General features: G+C 36.3%; 3 protein-coding genes and 1 non-coding gene across 4 annotated transcripts; 2 read left to right on the forward strand and 2 right to left on the reverse strand.

Moving 5' to 3' along the window:
- Window positions 1-339: 339 nt before the first annotated feature.
- On the reverse strand, window positions 340-6,673 carry LOC142621774 (MLO-like protein 9). The gene is made up of 15 exons (XM_075795131.1): window positions 6,195-6,673; window positions 5,541-5,598; window positions 5,091-5,299; window positions 3,736-3,852; window positions 3,411-3,468; window positions 3,215-3,303; window positions 2,834-2,908; window positions 2,663-2,751; window positions 2,489-2,538; window positions 2,312-2,352; window positions 2,064-2,237; window positions 1,757-1,792; window positions 1,611-1,678; window positions 1,338-1,398; window positions 340-1,080 (listed from the first exon to the last, which is right to left on the reverse strand). The coding sequence occupies exons 1-15, from the start codon at window positions 6,324-6,326 to the stop codon at window positions 700-702; spliced, it is 1,638 nt and encodes a 545-aa protein (XP_075651246.1). The 5' UTR covers window positions 6,327-6,673; the 3' UTR covers window positions 340-699.
- A 708-nt stretch (window positions 6,674-7,381) lies between these two features.
- LOC142618839 (putative F-box protein At1g20795) lies at window positions 7,382-8,122 on the forward strand. Its single transcript, XM_075791908.1, has one exon. The coding sequence runs from the start codon at window positions 7,382-7,384 to the stop codon at window positions 8,120-8,122; it is 741 nt and encodes a 246-aa protein (XP_075648023.1).
- A 1,134-nt stretch (window positions 8,123-9,256) lies between these two features.
- Window positions 9,257-9,328, reverse strand: TRNAD-GUC (transfer RNA aspartic acid (anticodon GUC)). Its single transcript has one exon. It is a non-coding gene; the product is annotated as a tRNA-Asp (tRNA).
- A 4,005-nt stretch (window positions 9,329-13,333) lies between these two features.
- On the forward strand, window positions 13,334-14,266 carry LOC142618917 (F-box protein At1g20360-like). The gene has a single exon (XM_075792012.1). It carries the CDS (start codon window positions 13,334-13,336, stop codon window positions 14,264-14,266), a length of 933 nt encoding a protein of 310 aa, XP_075648127.1.
- Window positions 14,267-24,160: the final 9,894 nt, after the last annotated feature.

Raw genomic sequence — 24,160 nt, forward strand, 5'->3', positions numbered from 1 at the left:
ATGCATTGTCTCTACTTGCAATCACATATACATGACACAAAATGATAGTAGAACGTGTAATCACCAGCTTGATCTTTCATTGTGTTGGCATGCGTTTGCATATGCCCAGTACAGAGCCTTTTGAACTGTCTTTTTAGCTAACCAATTATGAAACGCCACAGGTTCCTACTGATGGTCTAATGAAAAAGCCAAGTCGTGCAACTTAATGTTAGCAAAATCATACACGGCCATTCCAACATAGTATAAATGACATGGCAAACAAGTATGTAAATTGGAGCATATACTTTATCCCCATCAACACATGGTATGTAGTTTTTACACGCAACACAGGCTATAGTGTACATGCAATAGAAGCTTGATGAATATGCGATTCAAGTGCAAATTACAAAGCATGTAATGGCCTAATAGGAAATAACAAAACTGTGAAGAACACTACATACGAGTTCTCGACTTCTGGTTTCATAGTTGAGCTATGTTAAATCAATCACACAAAGATGCTTCTTAGCCTTAAAGAGTTGCGGAAAATTTGCTTACTGTTTAATAAGTGTGAACGAAAATGCAACTTAACGGAGAAAACAATGACACTGCCACTGCCAATAGTGGCACTGAAGCAAGCCGCAACATCAACATTCTCACAATTTTCCTATCACATGGCAATCACTTTGGCTATAATCATGGTTCACTTTTTGATAATCATAATCATGGTTCACTTAGTAGGTCGTGGAAGCCATCATTCTTAGTGGATTTTTGTTCCCTTGGAAGATCCACACTGGCCATGATGTTTGCTGTCGTTTTAGGAGAAGATCTGTCTGGTACCACAGCACATACTTGGCCATGAGGAAATGCTCGAGGAGGGGATTGCACAGGAGAAGATCTGTCTGGTACCACAGCACATACTTGGCCATGAGGAAATGCTCGAGGTGGGGATTGCACAGGTGAGTCACCGGGGCTTCCACCCAAAGTCCGAGGTGGAGATGATGCCCTCACATCAGTCTTCTTCTTTACAGCCTTTTGATGCCACTGCTTTAGGGCCTTGGAAGTTTGTTCATCAAATATTGACCTCTTCATGGTTGATCCCATCTAAAATTGAAAAAAACAAAAAAGTAAGAATACAATTTTGAAAAAAACGTGTCTAGAAGATTGGTCGCTTGTTGCCAGCATATACATATTAGGTGAAAGCTATGTACAGGGAGATTATCTCAGTTATCAATTATTACCAAAAACCAGACCACATTTATTACTTTTTCAAACTCAAAATATTCAGTCTGTAAGTGGCTACTCATAGATTTCAACATGTATTTAATGTACGTTAAGTTTGAATAGCAAAATGAGCATACCTGAGTAACAAGGGCATACAGTGGAAGTGTAATGTAGCTGCACATAAATTGGACTCCTACCCTGTCAGATTGGAAGTTCAATTAAGTTAATTTGGAGAGTCCAACGTCGATAATATGAATTAGGATGTTCATGAAGCACCTTCTAGGAAGAATGACATCTAAGAACCATTACAATGTCTTTAGGATCTCTTGTATTGGTCTAACATAATAGTTGTATTAGATGACAATTCTTCCTTTGAGATGCTTCACACATATAAAAGAACCAAGACTCACCCGAGGAGAACTCTTAAAATTATAAGACCAAAATCCTCATGAAAACAAGATCTCAAGCCGAACTCATACTGCACCAAGGCTATCCATTTAGAATTCCAGCAGTGAATACAAAATAATTAGAAAGGGAATGGAGAGTGTTTTATTACCCATATCCAAAAGAAGTATGTTATCTCAAATGCATTCTGGACAAGGAACAGTCAGCTAGTTAGAAAATCTTCTTAAGTCTTGACATGGAAAAATGAAGAAGAAGGACGCTTATTTTCTCTCCAACATAAATACACACACACACATTTAACATTTGCACTGATTCTCAAGACAAAAGCTTTTGTCTTTTTGCCTGAGACATTAAGCAAAACACGCAGATATCTTCTACCAGGCTGAATTTATGCAACTCTACCACATAGGTTACCTATGATATTTCATGTAAAAGAATAGGAGGTAACTTAGTAATACCTGGAATAAGACGAAATGGATGAGATGAAGAACTAATTGAGGCCAACCAAACCAAAAATGGCTGTCAGAGACTTGCACAAGAGGTATTCCTTGGACTACGGATTGCCTTTCTTTGATTTCAAGAGCCATTTTTGATATTATTCCTTGAAGCTTGGTCCCAACAGCTAAAATCACCTTTAAACCACCCAATCATTAGCTCTTGAATTAAAAACCACATATTCAGATAATTTCTGTAATGAGTTTCTTACAAGTAGAGGAAGTATGGACACACAAACCATAGCCTGCCATCCTGAAAAGGAAAAAATCAATTATATCTTCATTAATTTTGAGCGCGAAATATGAAGATCACTTAATATTATTAAAGAAACTACTAACTACCAACTCCATTGCCTAAATTAAAGAGAAATAGAAGAAGAAAGACTAACCACTGACATTAATAAGCAGAAAGAAAACCACTGAAGCCCATAATAGTGGACTGCAAGCAGCATGAAGATCAAATTTAGAAAAATAATAAAGGAAAGGATTACTCACATAATCTCAACGTCAGGAAGGTGAATTGGTAACTAAGAACAGAAAATTTAAAAATAATGGCTGTTTACCTGATTCCCACAACTACCTTGAAGTCATCTTCTAATGACTTTTTGATATATTTTTGAAAGTCAAACTTACTTCCAGGCGCTAAATGAACCTATAAAAAAGAAATATTCAAATTATCAACAACTACCATATAAAGATGATCCTAAAACACTTGTTGCACTGAAGAAACTCACAGTAACAAATCCATGTCGCATGGTCAAATAGTCAGCCCTACGAACAGATCTGAAGAACTGTCGCCAGAAGCAGACCTGAAAGATTGGAACATTCAAGCTTTGCATCAAGACATACAGGTTCTAAAGCAAGGTCAGAAAAACTAAATCAGTTAGGAAAATTTCAAAGATGCTTGATTCAAGTTCTTTCTTTTTCTTTTTGAGGTTTAACTTCTCATTTGACTCAAAGGTATAAAAAGAATTTTTTTATAATATACACACTTAATTATACACAGAAATTTAAAGCACAAGTGCAGAACATACTTAGAAAAGTACACTAGTGAACAATTGGCACCATTTCCATATTCAAAGTAATTGAAAGCAGAGTCAGGACATATTTCTTACAAAGTAGAAGGAGATTGCTGTTTTAGTCCAGAAACTAGTGTGGTCTCTTACAAAGGATGTCTCATGAGTAAGCCTGAATCTTTGAGGATCTGAATAATAGGCACACACCCAATTCAGCACGAATGAAATTTTCCATGCTGACAATGTAATCTAGTAGCAACAAGCAGTAAGTAATTATCATCTTTCACTAATATACCATTCAAGGTTTCATTTTCATGAATAATTTCCCTTTCCCACACCTTCCACCCCCGTATCTGCCAAAAAAAAAGAGAGAATCATAATTAAACAACTAGTGTATGTTGATACCACCTATATATAATGAATATCAGCAGAGATAGCTCTTCAAAAGTGTGACACCATCCCCATGACGAACTGGAAGAGAAAATTCAATAAGTTTCTTCCCAGAGAATACTTTCTTCCTTGATGCAAACACCCTTTTGCCACATGCTTCCAGGTACTCATTATATGATGACTTAGGAACTACAATTAATAATTATAGACAATCCTGAATGTGTACCCACCTTTAATCTTCCAAGTGTCATCGTTATGGCACTGTATATCACATGGAAGACAGCTAAAAAGAATATGAAGATGTGTAACTGATGCAAACCATTGACAGATATAAGCGACACATAACCCTACATTATGATAAAGTAAGAATGGCATTAGTCGTTATGACCAGGAAAAGGAAAGAATGTGGACATTTAATAAATTGTACTTGAAACAATGGCATCAGTCATTGGATTGAAAAGATAATAGCTGACAGTTGTTGTAATCTGCCTGACAGTGTATGATTAATTTTAGAATGTAAAAGGAGATAAAAATAGTGTCATGTTGTATGTAAATACATATCCTTTAGAAAGTTACAGTGAGAAGCTAAGATTTTGATGGAAAAGCATTAAAATTCAGATGTGGGATGCTATTTTTATCTAATTAGTTAACACGGCCTTCCTGCACACCACAGATATATGTTCATTCTATGCCAACTATCATGGTCAACAGAAGTCGTGCTCCACATGTTGGCATGGAGAAAGCCATGAAACTGAGAGCATAAGATCCTAGATCTTTTCAAATTCAACATACTTTCACCTTTAACATGTACACTTCTCACATCTGCGAGCTCGTTTTGATTATTTCAATAAAAATGACTGAAGGGAAGCATCACATGAAACATTTCCTATTATATCACCTTTTAGGACCAGACAGTTTTCCCCAACTGCGTTGAGATCTGCTATTATCTTTTCCTATCATTTCTCTTCCTCAATCCCACTTTTTAGTGTAGATAGATAGATACACCTTTTCTGTTATTATGCACATTTATTTCATGATAGCCAAGTTCCTGCTCTGTAAAGCATGTTAACCATATTGTATTACTAGATGAAATTCCATTTTAACTTGTTTATAATATGATGGTTGTATCTAATAAATGCAATCCATCCAAAATCCTTAAATCTAGAGACAAAATTATCCTTACTTTCTCTCATCGAACCACTAGATAAACCCCTGATCTTCATTGAATTTATCTCTACCATTTTTAAACAGATAATGAATTAATAATGGCAATTCATAGAGCTCCATTACAACAAGGCAATGAACCTATGGACTGATGAAGTACTAACCCTACACACTATAACTGAGGTTAAAAATATACAAGATTTTGGTGAAGTCCATAACAAAGAACAAGGAATCTGTTTCTTTTTAATACCACATTCAGGTCCACTGACTTGGTGATCCTTTTCCTTGCTTTTTTTGGCAGGGTTCAAGGAATCAGTTAAGAACGACAGTTTCCTAGAATGAATAAGTTGCCCAATTGTGTGAAGGAACACTTCCTTTTTATTTGAGACTTAAAGTTACCTTCTCAGTAAGATAAACTTACCGCCTTGCAAGCTGGACCTTTGCTTTCAGCAGCTAGATATCTACGCTCATGCCATAGAAGCCTGCGATGTCCCCCCTCAGGTTCAGCACTTCCTCCTCTAATGGGACAAGGTAACATGGTCTCTGAAATATCTACGGGAATACATATTCTAGCAATGTAGTTTTGCCCGAATGTCAAAATTAAAGAAATGAATCCTAAAACCATAAGCTCTGCAAAAATTAACCAGGAAGAGAAAGCTTGGTCAATATGAAAACATGGGCAGAAATATTGTTAGTCAATTGTACTTATTCTAGCAATGTAGGTTTGCCCGAGTGTCAAAATTAAAGAAATGAATCCTAAAACCAAAAGCTCTGCAGCAGAAATATTGGTAGTCAATTGGGCAGACCAAAAACTAATGGAAATACATTTTAAAAAAAAAAAAAAACTAAGAAACAGGGTTGGTGCTTTTACCGCCTTTAATTTTCTCAAGAGCTTCAACCAAAGCGTCCTTTTTCCTTTTTTGAAACCACTGAAAGAAGAGCAACATATCAAGTTCTCTAAGATGTTACTTACTGGGGAGGAAAAACAAACAAACAAACAAACAAATGGTTGAACATGGTGGCATGTTATTGGGTTTCCATTTTAGGGAAATCACAAGAAAGCAAGCAAGTCATATAATATAATGCTAGACCAATCCAATTCTTCTAAGTTCGTCCAGACTAAAAATTTCCCTAAGTGCTTCAACCATGTCCAAGAATCATTTTTTTCCAAATCAAGACCATCCAATAACCAAAAAACAAATCCAAAACTTAAATCACACAACATTCATATTTCATACTATTGCATGAAACTAAAAAACAGAAGAAGAAGAAGCATTTCTTTCATTATAAGAACCAAAACCAAAAGGTTTCTTGGCATGATGATAAAATATATATATATATATATATATATATATATATATATATATATATATATTATAGAACAGATGCCATAAATTCAATTCAACTCCCATCGTTTCTATCAAAAAATGAAAGTACCCCCCCCATAAAAAAGACATTCCCTCGTGATTCCTATTGACCCCAATGAGATCACAAGAAAAAAGATTTGAGAATACATAAACCTTACCAGTCCAATCTTATGAATAACTTCTTCCAATAGAATAGAAACCACAATGAGGACGGCACAAACTGCGGCGACAGCCCACGTGGGCGTCTGATCAAGCTCTTTGGCACCTCCACCTTCTCCACCTCCGGCCATTTTTTTATAACTCCCAAACAAGCTCCTAAACTATGAACAATGATCGAAAGAACAACCACAACAACAACAACAACAGCAACAAAAAATCTACCTATGCATGCATTCCATCAATGACACATTCATCATAAAATGTTTTTGAGATTTCAAGATTCAGTTAGACAAGGCATTCTGTGAAGGGCGGTTTGGTTTCTTTTTAATTTTTGGTTTGTTGTAACGGTATTGAAACCGGAATGTACGGCAAGACAAGAGTGGCTGTTGGGATTGGAGTTTGCCCGTTTCTGTCAGATATAATTTAGAGTTTGCCATTGGTTGAACTGGTTCATATTTAACAGATCAACAGATGACGATACTAAATTTGCAAAAAAATTACTATACTTGATAAACTTCGATTTTCTCTATTATTATTATATAATAAAAGGTATTCATGTTTGTTCAGATACGAGAAAAGGGCGTTAGTGAACAATTGTTACAACAGATATTGTCTCCTAAAATTGAGGTTAATTGTATATGGAATTTTAACACCGCGTACGAATTTCCAAATGGTAGTTTTACACATATTAGATTAAACAAAAGAGAAATAATAAAAATCTGAGTGACCCAAACTCAATCCAATTATGGCTACTGACCCAAAACCCAAGTCCATTAAATCAATCAAATTAGTAATTGTTTTTTTGAGAAAATAGTATTTTTATAATAATAGGAATCAAATTAGTATTGATACTTTATTATGCTATCTAATAAGATCACTCATAGACTTCACATATGGGAATCAAATTGTATATCATTCTATTCTTTTATACATATATAAAAATATTAATATTAAAAAAAAATACCATTCTAGCTTAGAAATCGAAAAACCCTAATCCTTATTATTTTATCCTTCCCAAACCAAACACAAATCCCCCCCCCCCCTTCTCATTTTTCCCCAAAACAGCAGCTCAGTAATTCGTGACCAATCCAAACCACACCGTGGGTCCAAGAATTTGATCCAATAAATAAAGTTTGTTTGGTTTTGACAAGGATTTTCAACAAATCAAGAACTATGGTATGTGACGATGTGCTCCTTGAAATCTTTTCAGGTTTGGCCAATCAAATATTTGTTCAGGTTGAAGTGTGTTAGTCAACGTTTTAATCAAATCATCAATTCCATCATCTATGACCCTAAGTTGTTGCCAACACATGATCATGCTCTTGGTCTCCAATCTGTCCATGGTTTCTTTCACTTTTCGTTTCATAGTCCACAAAACATAAGGTACCTTTCTCTTCATCCTCAACACCACTCCCTTAACAGTTGTATCAGGCCTATTTCTAAACATCAAGTTGTTGATTCTTGTGATGGGCTTCTTTTGCTCAATATTCTACAAACCAATCTCTTTAGTCTTTATAACCCAACAATAAAGAAATACCAATATATTCTGAAACCAACAGAATGGTTGCCAAGTGTTAAGCAAAATATCGGGTTGGCTTATGATCATTCTAGTGCTTTGATTTCCAATAACCATTGCCAGTTGGTTCTTGTTTATAGGAAGAAGATTGTCCTAGGTGGTAGAGAACAATATGGATTTACGATATTCTCATCTAAAGAAATTGCATGGTGGGAAAGAGTGGATGCAATACTAGAGTGTGAATCAAGAGAGTTTGTCAAACATGGTCAAGCAGTTTACTTCAAAAAATCTTTGCATTGGATGAGGAAATCCGGTGATATTGTTGTGTTTGATTTAAAGGAAAACAAGCCAAAAATCATAAGCAAGCCCCGTTTTCTTGATAAGTTCAAAGATGACGTGATTTGGAGTTAGAAGGGGTTCAATTAATCTAGTACGTATTTTAAGGACACAGATCGTCGTCTTTGTACTCCTTGATTATGAAAAAGGTGAATGGGGGTGTGTTACGTCCTTGGCCACTAACGAGCGTCTTCAATGGCTTCTGTCCCATCTTTTTTGATGGGGAGTGGATTGTTTTGCAGAGCCGAGGGGTAGTGAAAGAAATTTATTCATATAATGTGAGTTTGTATAAGTGGAACAAGATAAGAGATTTTCTGATTCTAAGGATGGAATGCACTAGTACATTCCTTTTATACCTTCTTTAGCATGGTTGGACTCTGCCGCGTTGAATAATAATAATAATGTGGAAGAAATTCACTCCAATACTCGGTTTGAACACTTTTGGCCTGTGGTTTTGAAAACAAAAACAAAAACAAGAAAAAGAATAAGATTTTTCTTAAGTTCCATTGGACAGCAGACTAAAAAGAGTGATCTGAAAACTAGCATGGTTTAATGATTAATGTAGTGATTTCTCTAATGTTGAGTAATGTATTTTGTTGATATGTTTCTTTAATGTCTCATTTTGTTACTTCTCAAACTAGTTACTTCTTTTTTAAGTCAAGTTTCTTATATATCAGGATAAGGTTTTATATCTGCCTTTCACTTTCTTTTTATATATCAGGATACAGATCTGCCTTTCACTTCACAAATTCTATTGTGAAGTCTATAACAAACACCCCAGTGTTCTTAGCACCAAGGGGGAAAAATGTATCAACTATAATAGAATGCAAATTCCTAAATGTATAAATTGATTTGCATTTACACCCAAAAAAAAAAAAAAAATCATACACTATGTGCAGCACATAATGTAAGCAGATATGTTTTCTAAAATTTTTGGAGGTTTCTTCATTTTTGTAAATTCAGAGATGGAGGAAGTTAACTTACTGCATTAGCTGGCAAGGACAAAAAATAAAGCTTTATTAATCTTAAATCACCAGTTGGGCATTCAAGCAAACACATGAAGGGCACCTCTAAAATATCAATGAGATTACGCAAAGCACAAAGAAAAAGTTGAGAATTGATACGGAGTTGTGGGAGCGTAATGAGAAAAGGAATGTGGAGTTGTGGAAAATTGGAAATCACTGCAGGCTCGAGCAGTAAAAGGAAAATCGCCGTTGCCGGGGATCGAACCCGGGTCACCCGCGTGACAGGCGGGAATACTCACCACTATACTACAACGACTTGGATGCTAACGTCATTTCTAATATAAGTAAATAGTTATAAGCCTTCTTCATGGAATGAGCCCAAATCCAAATTGACCAGGTATCTCAAGGCTTTTTTTTTTTACGAAAAATGCTAATGAACACCCTTAGAGTATTGGTTAAGAATCCATTTCAGGAAAATTTTGACATCACTTTTATAGGAAATGAAAAAAACTCTCAAAATAATAATTTTTTTTTTTTTGCTTTTCCCATAAAAACTTTCTTTAAATGAATTATTAATCAAATGTCCTAAGGGCATTTGTTAGCATTTCATTTTTTTATTTATTAAGGGGTTGTTTGGTAACGTTGCTCTAGTAACATTGTTTATATTTTTTTGAAAATATATATGAGTGAAAAAGTTTGTAAAAATGCATGTAATGTTGTTTTAAAACTGAGAACATGAGTTTAAACACATGTATCAAATAGGCCCTAAGTATCTTAACACATATAATACACGTATGATGTATCCTTCTAATGTGGATCCCATATAGATGTGGAGACCATGCACTCTAAGACATATGATGCATATTTTGGATACATGAGATAATCAATCCATATTAAGCTCTAAAAAAATCTTGGAAAGTTTTTGATAAGTAAAAACGGTTGAAAAATGTTTTTAAAAAAAGAAAGAAAGTGTAAACGTTTTCAATAATTTAGGGGCCGTTTGGTAACATTGTTCTAGTAACGTTGTTTGTATTTTTTGGAAATATATGTGAGTGAAAAAGTGTATGAAAATATGTGTAATGTTATTTAAAAACTGAAAACATGTATTCATATACATGTACCAAGGGGCCCTTAAATATCAAAGAAAGAATTTTTTGAAATTTAGGAAAAAAACTTTAAGCAAAATATAGAGATGAAAACAATTTTTTTAACTTAAAAAAATTAACCTTTTCTGGATAATTGGTTCATTCTCATCTGCCTTGTTACAGTCCTAAAAATAAGTTACATGATTATTTTTTTTCATGCAATGAACATTATTAATAAACATATTTTATATAACTTCAAATATCTACATGGATCAAAATTTTCATTCACAACATGAATATTATGTATGCAACTAGAAAATCAACCTTAAATGCATTTTTTTTTTGTTGTAATACACATTTTTGCTTGTTCAAAAAAGAAAAGAAAAGAGAGAGTAAAATACAATAACCACCTTGAGATTGTTAAATGTTATGCTTGATTCATGTTATTTATTTATTTTTAAATATAAAACTTGTGGGTGCCCGAGAATCGAGGATGAAGTTGAAGAGTCGTGGTGTGGGGGCGGGAATGCCACGAGCCACGGGCCCGAAGAGGAAGGTTGCTCGGGGAGGGGAAGAGATAAGTCAAAAGTACTAAGGTGTACCAAATGAGAATCAGAGATCATGGGGAAAGTTTCTAGCTTGGGGTAGCCTATAGCTTCCGCATTGAATACTCTGCATCTAACCTCCTGGCCGTATTAAATGGTGGGCAACAGTTTTATCAGCTACATTTATAAGAAAATGACTTGAACAGTGCAAGTCACAACTAAGCAGATTTCTTCCACCACCTTCTTCAAATGTAGAAAGAGACAAGTGTCATGAGAGGAAGCTGGTTAAGAAAGGATGGATGGTCAAGATGTGAAGTAGGAGAGAGTATATAAGGAAAAGATGATTTTCAAAGAAGGGGATTCGGACAAAAAGATAAAGATCACTGTAAAAAGATCATTGAGAGAAGAACATGAACAGTACATTTCTCTATGTAATTTTAGCCTCCTCGGGCAAGCTTGTATTAATGCACTGACCTACATATTTTATAAAATGAGGCATTCCTCCCTTATTCTCATCCTCGGGCTAAGTCATCTCTTGTTGTTTGATTCCCTCTCTAACAAATTTATTAATTTGGGCCTAAATTGAACCCTACAAGCTCACTATTCTAAGTGGGCTTGGGTTGACAAAATTTTTGGTCCTTACAAAACTAATCTTGATTTAGTTAATAATAATTACTAATGCATCAAGTTATGTGGTAAATTTCATAAATCCAATGAAGCTCCCATGATGTGATCGGTAGAACTCTCCCACCATTATTATTTGATCTTATTAATAAATTGGTCACTCAATCGGTCAATCATTAACTACAAAAAAATCATCATGTCCCAGCGTTTTTTTTCTCAACGCTTTTAAAAAACGTCGTAATAGACAAGCCTATACCAGCGCTTTTTGAAAGCGCTGGTATAGGAAACCCTATTACGGCAGCTCAAAACTGGCGCTTTACAAATCGCTGCAATAGGAGGCTTATAGCAGCAGTTTTCAAAAACGCTGGTATAGGAAGTCTTATTGCGTTGGAATAGTGTTACTGATTTCCCTTCTAGGAAAGACCTATCCTGGCGCTTTTAAAAGCGCTGGAATATGGTCCATCTATTCTAGTGCTTCAAAAAGCGATGGGATAAGATCACTCCATTCCCTTCAAAAAGATGCATCTTGTGGTTGGTGGATTTGCCAAACTTTTAACATAACAAATACGAAAATACCTAAGTGCTAAAGTTATCAATTTTTTTGGGTTAAAAAGAAAAAGAGGTTCAAATTACTTTTTTCGATTTTTTTTTTTTTGTAATTTCAAATTAAATGACCATATGTTTGACATTTTGGTTTTCTGAGATTTAGGACCTAAATCTAAAATTTTAGATTGGGATTTGGGTGTTGCTATGCTGTTATCTAGCTTTGACTAAACAATTCATTTGGGTTTTTCTTCTTTCTTTATATTTTTAATTATTGTTACTTGGAAACAGGTTAGGATAAAATTAGACATAGTAAAGAATATAATATTGAGAGAATTAGTTTTCATTTGGGATCCATTTATTTTGCTGAAAGTGCTATAGATAAAGATAAAAATTAGCTGAAATAATATCGTGGGAGCCATAAATAGTACCAAAAATTGCAGTAGGACCTATGAATTGTAGCAAAAATAAGTTAAATCATAAAATAAGTTGGCAAAAATAATTCATGTCAAACGCAGACTTAGGCTTAGTAGTTTCCCTCGTCATTCTCTCTCTCTCTCTCTCTTTTTTTTTTTTTTTTTTTTTTAATTCTCCCTAAATTCCACTATACCAAACACACCCTTAAGCTGAGTAGTTTCCAACTCTTATTAGACATTAACGAAGATTAGAAAGAAAATAAAAAAAAAAAGACATGTGACATAGAAGATTTGATCATCATCTTGGAGTTAAAAAAAAAAAAGAGTTTGTATGTATTTAGGAAATCCTAATCCTAATCTAATTATGTGATAGAGTTTTTTTTTTTGGGTAAAACAGGGATGGAACTAGGATTCAAACTTAAGGGGGGCCGAAGTTATTTGTTCAAAGATTTTAAAAACTTGGAATATCAATACTAGAGGTTAACAAAGTTGCATTATTAGCATTAATTTATTAATTATTATTTGTATTTTTTTCTTTTGAAAAAAAATTTAATAATAGGATTTTATAATCAAGAGTTTTGCAAGTCAATTGGCACGTCTTAATATTTTCAAGGTCTAACTAATGTGTGGATGAAGCGATCAATATTTTTTTTTATCTTTTTTGCTAGAATTTGTAATTGACTTGTTGTTATTGTTTTTGCTTAGACCGGATTTATGATTTCTTCAAAGATTTTCTTATCATCTGGATATGTGCATTTTTTATAGATTTTTCTTGTTATCTATTTGTTGGATTTCTTGGGTCAATTTGTAAATTTTTTGGGGAGGGAGGGCTAAGTATATAAAATTCTTTTTGTTAATATACATACTAGTATATTTTTTTTTTCAAAGGTTGTGGGGGTGGGGGGGGTGGGGTCGTGGCCCCCTCAGCCCTTGAGTAGTTCTATCCCTGGGGTAAAATATAGAGTTCCTATGTATTTAGAAAATCCTAAACCCCACTTATGTCTCTATATTTTGATGTTGTGATACAGAAATCCAGACGACACTGAAATCTAGACTCTTTTCTCTTTGATTGTACACAGTTTTTTTCCCCAAATGCACAGCCAAAACAATGGAAGACCTATGCAACAATCCTCTTGATGATATTCTTTTCCGTTTGCCTCTTAAGTCCGTGGTCACGTGCAAAAGCATAAGCAAGAGATTCAACACCTTCATCTCCGACCCTGGATTTGAAGCGAAACTGTTTCTTCGCTATTCTTGTATATTTCATTGTGCACATGACTGGGCTGAATTCTACTTCAAAGTTCCTCTCTATCCTCCCAATTCTAACAAAGAAACTGAGAGTTCTGTGACACTACCTCGCTGTTTCAAACTCTTAGCTTATTGTAGTGGCCTGCTTCTCTTACGTCTCTTGAAAAAAAGTTTTTTAGTTTTAAACCCCGTTACCAAAAGATACCAATTCATAGAAAATAAAAATTGTGTTGTAATTGGGTTGGCTGTGGAACCAATCTCTTCCTCCTTGCACTACTACAAGGTTGTTTGTATTAGAAAATTACCCAGGGATGATACCTATCAATTTGATATAATCTCATCCGATATATTGTCATGGAGAAAATCCTCGACAAAATTTACTTCCATGAGTTGTAACTTCTCCGATGCTCTACCAATCTATGCTCACGGGTCGTTACATTGGATTAGGAAGCGCAATGATATCCTTGTTTTTCATCTGAAAAAAGAAGAGGCTAGGATCATCAAATTTCATCAAAACTTACCACTTCTATTTGAGAATTGGACATCATGGTTTGGAGTAGTAAATGCTTTGCTTACCATCATCTCAACTTCAAGAGAAGAAATCTCGGTTTGGATCCTCAATGATTACAAGAAAGTTGAGTGGGTGCTTAAAACCCGAATTACAAATATATTAAATAGTGAATGGCCTATAAGGATTCCCAGCTTCTATGATGGTGAGCGACTTGTTATGCATCAACGAAAGCTAGGGCAACATGGAGAGGTTTGGATGTATGATATTGCACCCGATAAGTAGAGGAAGATTGGAATGTCATGCGATGCTCTGGATAGCAACCGAGCTTTTGTTCCTTTTGTTCCGTCTTTAGCAGAGATTAAAACTAGGACATGGCCGGATGTACCAACTCCGGTTGTTCAAAGCATTGACAACGTCTCGCTGCTCGTGGGAGGACCATCAGGCTTGAAGATTTCCTTTTAAAGGTAGTGATAGTGCATGAAAAAAAAAAGTATTCTTATATTTGCATATGTTTTATAAGTAATTGAGAATTAGCATGTTTTTTTATAAGTAATTGAGAATTTACATGCTAATGGGTTTTATTTGATGCAAGAAGGATGTATGATAAGTGTAACACCCGCCTCACTTAAATTCAATTTAATTACTTCTAGAGTGAAATTGATGAATTATTTAATTTATTTTTGAAGGTGATATTATTTTAGTTTATGATATCTACAAAGAAAATAAATAAAAGAAGATGTAACGTGAGAGTTATTTTGTGGATTATTCATATTAAACTTTTAGTCTCCTTATCAGTTAAGGAAAATGATAAGAGATTAAAACCTATTTGGATTAGGAGTAGTCTCCTTATCTTTTAAGAAAAAGGATAAGAGATTTCCTATTTGGATTAGCAGTTTAAGTGTTATTGGAATTCTTTAGAGTTTTAGCCTATCTAAACAACCTTGATTTGAGTTTAATTGGGAATAAGTCTTGGACTCTAGCCCTAGTAGGAGTGTTATCTAAGAGTACTAATTAGAGTCGGATTGGTCTTCCTAGACTGAATTGGAGTGTTATTTTAAAGGTATATATACTGGGTCTTTTAAGTCAATCACGTGACAAGTAGAGAGAGACTGCAAGATTAAAAAAAAAAAATCAGTGGTTAGCGTATAAAAGATTAAGAGTAGAGAATTAGGGTTTCTCAAATTGAAGGGATAAAAGACCGTGACACTACTAGGAGCAGCCAGCAAATTTGTTGTATTAAGGTAAACATCTATTTATGCAAGCCTAATTGATATTGTTGGACACATATTTGACTAAGGAACCTTCGTCTCTAGGCTGCTTAAAAATATTAGAATTATAATAACAATTGCATAGACATACATTATTTTATTTGATTTTGAAACAAATCCTCATATATGCACGTGGAGTAGCATCACATCCTATATAGGTTAAGCACTTGTTGATGTCCTAGGGTGGTGTTCAGATGGTCTACGTGTACTGTTCAGATGGTCTACGTGTACTTATATATAGGTATAATAGATTTTAGTTTTAGGGAATGCATTACAATTATATAAAATCTAGAATAGGTATGATGTATATTAGAAAGATATGTTAAATTTTACATTGCCAAATCTTCATAGTGGCTAAGGAAAAGTTTTATTAGAGGACTTTTTAGTCATTCGAAACATGTCCTTATTGATTTATTTAATCCTTATTTAGGTTCTAGTTGACATTGATTCAGACAGTTGAGTTGAAGCTTGGTTTAGTAACTAGAGGTCAGTGGACTTCAGAACATGACATCTCTCAAGACATGTATATATATATATATATAAGGGGGTAAGTTATAGACTAAGGCCGGTTGGGGCCATATGCGGAATATACAGATAAAGGCCGGTTGAGGCCATGGGGTTACAATTGTGAAAACTGGCTAGGGTATTACAAAAGTAAGGATGAGCCATCTGATTACAATGCTAAAGGTTGTAAAGAGGGGGAAAAGCTGAGTGAGGTATTTTGGAGTTCTTCCTAAAATTTGAACCTCTGAGGTATTCTGGAACTCTTCCTAGAATTGGATCTGCCTCAGAATGGAGTCTTGGTTGCCTTATATAGACTAGAGGGAGCCTTGGATGTCATCTGAAGATTGCTGGAATCATGGAAGGTGAATTGCTTTTACTGAGGTGAAAACTCTTTCCTCCGAAAGCAACAGTGATTCTGAATGATTATGTCTATGAACAGTAACTTTTACTGTTCATGAATAGTGACTTGTCCCCTTGCTTTTCCGGAGTACTGTTCATCTGTCGTTTTTGGATGAATAGTAATCTGTCGAGGAATCTGCTGAGTGCTGGTACTGTTCATGATGCAGGTACTGTTCGAATCAGTGGCTGGTGTGATTTTTGAATAGTAACCGGATTGGATCCTTATCCTAAGTTGCTTGGTCAGGATGCTTTAATCAGTATCAGAAGCATCTAATGGATATCCTTTGTGAGGACCCCACTGAGAATCGTCGTCACAATTATGCTCGTGATACCTGGCATAGTGGTTGCAAAGTCCACAATATAAAAGAGGCTCATGTACAGGCTTTTTCCCCGTAAGGAACTCCCTAGGATTATCGGGACCAAGCTTTTTAAGATGCCTAATAGCAGAGTCATATGGTTTTCTTCCAAAAACATAGATTCTATCTATAGAACCTATAAAATGGTAATCTTTCCATAGATCATGGCTAACATCAAGAATTTGGTTGTTGAAGTAGTTCCTCCAGCGTTATGCTAGAGCATTAGGGTATTTGTATGAAATATATGTGTCTTCTTCATACCATGGGCCCTGATAAGTAAAACCATTGATGAGGATAAGATGCTTCGAGGGGTGAACCTCCATCCAATTATCTTTGTCCCATTTTGGTAGAGTACTCCAACATCTGATAGAAATAAAAGGTCTGTTGATCTGCTTAACAGCATTTTGGATGATTTAGGGTAGTTGGCTGACTTGATCATGACTTGTTAGCTTGATAAGTCTGATGAAACCGGATTTAAACATTTGTGAGAGCCAAGCAGGATCTCTTTCATCATCGTCTGTTCCGTCTTCATAGTTGACCAAAAGTCCCGGAAGGATGTTTGTTTTCATATACTCTGGAGCTGCTTCTAAAGTATTCTTCCCATGTGGCTTGCATGAGGACATTATCGATATCATATGAATCATCTGGATTAGGGATAGTGGTTGTGACCAGTATTTTGAAATGTTTATACCAAAGATTCAGAGATTTGTTCATAACCTTGCTTTTCAGAATACGAAATAGTAAGTCTGATGGCAGGTTGGCAGTGGCACTTCTTAGAGTAGCTCGAGTCTTAAGACTGAGCCTGGCATAATCAGTGCTCATGATAGTCATTCTATCCATTGAATGGATATCCTCTTTGCCAGAGAGTTGACTGGTTAAAACTTCATTCCTAGCCTCAAGGTTAACTAGGTGAATTTCTAATGCTCTGAGGGTTTTTTGGAAAAGGTCTTGGTTTTTTCTGGTGTAGGCAAATTGAAGGTTATCAAGGAGACATTTAATGGAGTAAGGTAAGTCTGTATATGCTCCATCATTGAATTGTAAAGTCCTGGATAAAACTTCCTACAAAACAATAGCCATATCACCACTGGAATATGTCACCGTTGGAGGGACATATTCCTGAAGGGATATTGATCCTCTATGGCTGGTAGAGGATGCATCTTCATGCTTTACAAAAGACTGTCCCGCTGGTAGTCTTTTGTCTTGAGGATAGCCCCTTGCTGGTGCTTTCCCCTTATTCTTCTTCTCTGCTGAAGAAGTCATTGTCCACTTATTAGTGGTATTAAATATTGCTTTCTCTCTATCCTGCCAAGAAAGGTTTGGATCATTTGAGATTTTCATATAATTGTTAAAAAACGTTTTGTTTTTAAAACTGATGGATGCAGAGATGCAATTACTTTCATGATGAATGCATGATGATAACTGGGACCGATTGGGGTCAAAAGAATCATCAATTGATATGACAGAATCAAGGTACTGGACTTGATTATGAGATGGAAGGGGTTGGATGGTGACAGTACTGAGAGTTTTTTATATAGAAGCTTTCTAGAGGGAGCTAACTTCCTAAGGTTCGAGGCTTCTTATGAACTCAAACTTGACAAACTGACCAAAGAGATAGGTTGTGATTCCTTCACTGTCTGTGGTGAAAGGGTAGAGCAAACATAAGAAAGGGTTTCCTAAGATGACCCTATCTGTCATATTTTTAACAAGGACAAATTTTGTTTTGAAGGATATGCCGCCTTGGCAAACCTTGGCTTGAGGGAGATTGAATTCAATTTGCATTCTTCCGCCACTTGCAGATATCAATCGCTCCGTAGATTTTTTGAAGTACTTGGAGGGAATGATTCCTTCTTAAATGCAGTTAAGATCAGCACCTGAATCTATTAAGGCTGTGACCTTAAATTCAAAATCTTTGCTAATAATAATCCTAACTTTGGAATGCCATTTATGGAAGTTAATCCTACTGATGGTATCTAAGAACAATTCTTTAGAAGGTTCATTGATAAGATCAGCTGTGGGGTTAACTGTTTCTTCATCATCAGAAGGGTTCTGAAATGAGGGACCTTCCTCATTGCCTTGATGAGAAGTATTTTCCAAAATTTGGACTCTCCAGTTAAGAAGATCATAGTCAACCCTGAGAATGGTTAGTTCTTGCTTTAGGGTTCTAACTTCTGACTTGGTCTCCTTATTTTCTCTTTGAAGGTCGTTGATCGTAACTTCCTTCTTGGACTGGGTAAACCTATTGTAGATTTGCTCTAAATCTACCTTGGGTTGCTGGATCCTTAGTTTAGGTTTGTTGGTTTCCTTTACTAAGGTCTGATGGAAAAGGGTGAGCTTCTGAGCTTTGATGACAGGATCTTCCATTGCCTCAATGAGGTCTAGAAGAAGTTCTTCTTGCCTGTTGAGAATATTGATGGTTTTGTTCCTACAACAACCATCTTTGCATGGTGTGGGTTCATCTGGGCCACTAGAGGTACTGGTTCTAGAGGGTTCAGAGGATGACCGATATATCTGTCTGAGTTCACTATCACTAGCACTGTTGAATGACTCATTGTCAGAGTGATCAAGTCCTAGTAACTTAAAGATCTCATGCTTACTGGGTTAGTCACTAATAAGGGTATTGATAAGGGATTTGGCCTTAGCTCTACACTCGCTCTTAAAATGACCTTTCTTTCCACAATTGTAGCATTTGCCTTATGCTTGTGGAATGGATTCCTTGGATTTTCCTTTCTTATAGAAATCATCAGTCTTGTACCGCTGTTTTCTATAATTCTTGGTTGCTGTTTTCTTCCTATGGGATTTCTCAGAGGATTCCTTTCCTTTGTGCTTAGATTTCCTTTTGGAAGGTTTGACAGAGAGTAAGCCATACTGTGTACAAAAATGTCCCATTTCGTACTTGGCTTTGTTCTTGTTGACTTGGCTCTGTATTTTGAGATCTCTGCACATCTTCATCCCTTCACTTCAAATGGTGCTAGAGATGTCTCCATAAGTTAGGTTATCATAATTTATGACACCTAAGGGGCTGCAAAGGGTTTCTTTGACTTTCTGGCCAAAGAGTATTGGTAATCCATCAATGAATCTCTCCTTCCAAAATAGAGAGTTACAATCACTCCTATGCATGACACGGGTAGTAAAGATATCTTCATACCATCGGTAGTCTCCTAGGGTTTTACATCTAAGGTTACTTAGCTACTCATAAATCCTAGATGTGATATTGTTGGGGTTTTCCTATGAAGTGTTTCATGATCGTATAGATCAGGATATTGACTCCATCAGGAACTCCTCTATCAATATTATCAAAGATGAGGGTTCCTTCCTCATCTTTTTGGACTGCATGCTTGATGTCTTCCTTAGACATCTCTGTTAAGCAGTTGTTCCACCATTGCAGGAGTTTTCCTGTGAATCCTAACACCATCATATTTATGACTTCTTCATGAGTACGGCCTTTGTCCAGGTAGTTATTGGCTACCATTGTCATATGCTAGATTTTATTTAGGATTTCTTGCTCCGATGAACCATCTATGTTCTATTCATAAAGTTTACCAGAGGATACTGAGAATTGGTTGCTGACATTCCTCTCCTCGAATTGGAGGTCAGGGGGTGTTGGTTTAGGGTATCAATTCTTGGTTAAACTGGCTGGATTCATGTTGGGATGGTAAAGCCTTTTTACCTGTAAATCCTAAAACTGGTTTTCTAGTTGTTCTATTTCCTTGTCAGATTCTTGACTAGAACTACTAGAAGCTGATTGGATGTCTAAAATGTGAAGCTGACTAGTTGCAACTGGTGAAGGGGTGGCTGGTTCTTTCTTTACTAGCTTTTCTAGCTTCTAGACAACTATTTCTAAGGTTGTTTTGTCCTTAGGGTAACTGAGGCTGGTGTGCCTAGTTATGGGTAATTTGACTAGAGGTTTCTCTAAGGCTTGGATAGGTTTACTAGAGCTTCCTGGCTGGAGGATAACCTTGTTTTCAATCCTATCTTCTATCTTGTCAAGATGTTTTCCTATAACGCTTAAACACTGGTTGGTATAGTTATTCTGTTTAATCACTTTGTTGACTGGTTTATCCTCATCAGTGGAGATTTTGAAGGGAGAGGCAACTATCTCTCTCTTGCGGTGGTTAAAGGTTATGACTTGTAGAGGTGGATGGCTAGACCTGACAACTTCCTTAGTTGCATTAGGTCCTTCTACGGTCCAAGCTCTGGTGAGAACACAAAATTGCTTGTGCTGACCAAAGTATCTTTCAAAGTAGATGAAAAAGGGGACATTACGGGATATTTCCCTCATGAATGCTGTCCATGCTTCAAATACTTTTTCTTTTTGTTGTCTGGTGTAATTGGCTTTATAGGCTTCTCTTTTGATTTTGTTTTCCTCAGAACCAAATTCCTTTCCTAATTCTTCTAGGTCAGGAATGAATTCTCTATTTAATACCAGAAGCTGGCTATCTATGGACTCTTGTTGAAATGGTGGTTGTTCCATATCAGTTCCAGATGGGGATGGGGGGATTGCTCACGATCGTCTTCCTCATTGACAATCGAATCTTGTTTGGTTGTGTAGCAAGGTGTGGTCAGCTAGGAATTGGTTCTAACTCCCTGGAGCTGTACACTTAGATCTCTTCTAGACCTTGGGAATGGCGATCCTAGAGGTCTGGTTGAGCTACACTAGGATGCAGATCTATCTCTAAGGTAGATAGGTGACTGCCTATGGGGTTGGTGTAGATCTGTTGGGTATCTAAACTGAGATATATCCAGGGATGGTTTACACTCATAGTCTAGAGGAGTGCTAAGCCTAGATCTGTCAAAACTTAACCTAACCATGCCGTCGGCTAGCTGTTGGACAAATTCTAGATCTGGATTCTGGGCTGGGATTTGGATATGTAGAGTATGATTCTCATTTTCTAAAGTCCAATTGGCTGGGAAAGTGACCTCTGTCCATTTTAGGGTTCTTGGAACCTGAATCTTGGCACTAGGGTCAGTGGTTTGGATGAGGGTTGTCTCACCTCTTTCCCTTTTGTCAAGTGCTCCGACATTCATGTTCGTTCTCATGCACTTGTAGTATACTCTGTATATCAAGGCGATCTGGCTAGTTCCCTACGTCATGAGGGTTCCATGGGTCTTGATATTTAATGTGAGGGCTTTGATAACATTCTTATCATGGATGTAGACAGCAAAATCTGGGAAATAGTCAAAATGGACTGGTCAGTTTCAGGATTTACAGGTAAAACGACTTTACCATCCCAACATAAATCCAACCAGTTTAACCAAGAATTGGTACCCTCGACCTACACCCCCTGACCTCCAATTCGAGGAAAGAAATGTTAGCAACCAATTCTCAGTATCCTCTGGTAAACTCTATGAATGGAACATAGATGGTTTATCGGAACAAGAAATCCTAAACAAAATCCAGCATATGACAATGGTAGCCAATAACTACCTGGACGAAGGCCGTCCTCATGAAGAGGTCATAAATATGATGGTGTTAGGATTCACAGGAAAACTCCTGCAATGGTGGAACAACTGCTTAACAGATATGTCTAAGGAAGACATCAAGCATGCAGTCCAAAAAGATAAGGAAGGAACCCCCATCTTTGATAATATTGATAGAGGAGTTCCTGATGGAGTCAATACCCTGATCTATACGATCATGAAACACTTCATAGGAAAACCCAGCAATATCACATCTAGGATTTACGAGCAGCTAAGTAACCTTAGATGTAAAACCCTAGGAGACTACCGGTGGTATGAAGATATCTTTACTACCCGTGTCATGCATAGGAGTGATTGTAACTCTCCGTTTTGGAAGGAGAGATTTATTGATGGATTACCAACACTCTTTGGCCAAAAAGTCAAAGAAACCCTTTGCAGCCCCTTAGGTGTCATAAATTATGATAACCTAACTTATGGAGATATTTCTAGCATCATTCAAAGTGAAGGGATGAAGATGTGCAGAGATCTCAAAATACAGAGCCAAGTCAACAAGAACAAAGCCAAGTATGAAATGGGACATTTTTGTACACAGTATGGCTTACCCTCTGTCAAACCTTCCAAAAGGAAATCTAAGCACAAAGGAAAGGAATCCTCTGAGAAATCTCATAGGAAAAAAATAGCAACCAAGTATTATAGAAAACAGCGGTACAAGACTGATGATTTCTATAAGAAAGGAAAATCCAAGGAATCCATTCCACAAGCATCAGGCAAATGCTACAATTGTGGAAAGAAAGGTCATTTTAAGAGTGAGTGTAGAGCTAAGGCCAAATCCCTTATCAATACCCTCATTAGTGACCAACCCGGTAAGCATGAGATCTTTAAGTTACCAGGACTTGATCACTCTGACAGTGAGTCATTCAGTAGTGCTAGTGACAGTGAACTCAGACAAATATATCGGTCATCCTCTGAACCCTCTAAAACCAGTACCTCTAGTAGCTCAAATGAACCCACACCATGCAAAGATGGTTGTTGTAGGAACAAAACCATTAATGTTCTCAACAGACAAGAAGAACTTCTTCTAGACCTCATTAAGGCAATAGAAGATCCTGTCATCAAAGCTCAGAAGCTCACCCTTTTCCATCAGACCTTAGTAAAGGAAACCAGCAAACCTGAACTAAGGATCCAGCAACCCAAGGTAGATTTAGAGCAAATCTACAATAGGTTTACCCAGTCCAAGAAGGAAGTTACGATCAACGACCTTCAAAGAGAAAATAAGGAGACCAAGTCAGAAGTTAGAACCCTAAAGCAAGAACTAACCATTCTCAGGGTTGACTATGATCTTCTTAATCGAAGAGTCCAACTTTTGGAAAATACTTCTCATCAAGGCAATGAGGAAGGTCCCTCATTTCAGAATCCTTCTGATGATGAAGAAACAGTTAACCCCACAGCTGATCTTATCAATGAACCTTCCAAAGAATTGTTCTTAGATACCATCAGTAGGATTAACTTCCATAAATGGCATTCCAAAGTCAGGATTATCATTAGCAAAGATTTTGAATTCGAGGTCATAGCCTTAATAGATTCAAGTGCTGATCTTAACTGCATTCAAGAAGGAATCATTTCTTCCAAGTACTTCAAAAAATCTACGGAGCGATTGACATCTGCAAGTGGCAGAAGAATGCAAATTGAATTCAATCTCCCTCAAGCCAAGGTTTGCCAAGGCGGCATATCCTTCATGACAAAAATTTTCCTTGTTAAAAACATTACAGATAGGGTCATCTTAGGAAATCTTTTCTTATGTTTGTTATACCCTTTCATCACAGACAATGAAGGAATCACAGCCCATCCCGTTGGTCAGTCTGTCAAGTTTGAGTTCATGAGAAGCCCCGAACCTTGGGAGGTTAGCTCCCTCCAGAAAGCTTCTATATCAAAAACTCTCAGTACTGTCACCATCCAACCCCTTCCATCTCATAATCAAGCCTAGCACCTTGATTCTTTCATCTCCATTGATGATTCTTTTGACCCCAATTGGTCCCAATTATCATCATGCATTGATCATGAAAGTAATTGCATCTCTGCATCCATCAGTTTTAAAAACAAAACGTTTTTTAACAATTATTTGAAAATCTCAAATGATCCAAACATTTCTTGGCAGGATAGAGAGAAAGCAATATTTAATACCACTAATAAGTGGACAATGACTTCTTCAGCAGAGAAGAAGAACAAGGGTA

The sequence above is a fragment of the Castanea sativa genome, chromosome 1 (genome assembly GCF_040712315.1).
Source record: "Castanea sativa cultivar Marrone di Chiusa Pesio chromosome 1, ASM4071231v1".
Classification (NCBI taxonomy): Eukaryota; Viridiplantae; Streptophyta; class Magnoliopsida; order Fagales; family Fagaceae; genus Castanea; species Castanea sativa.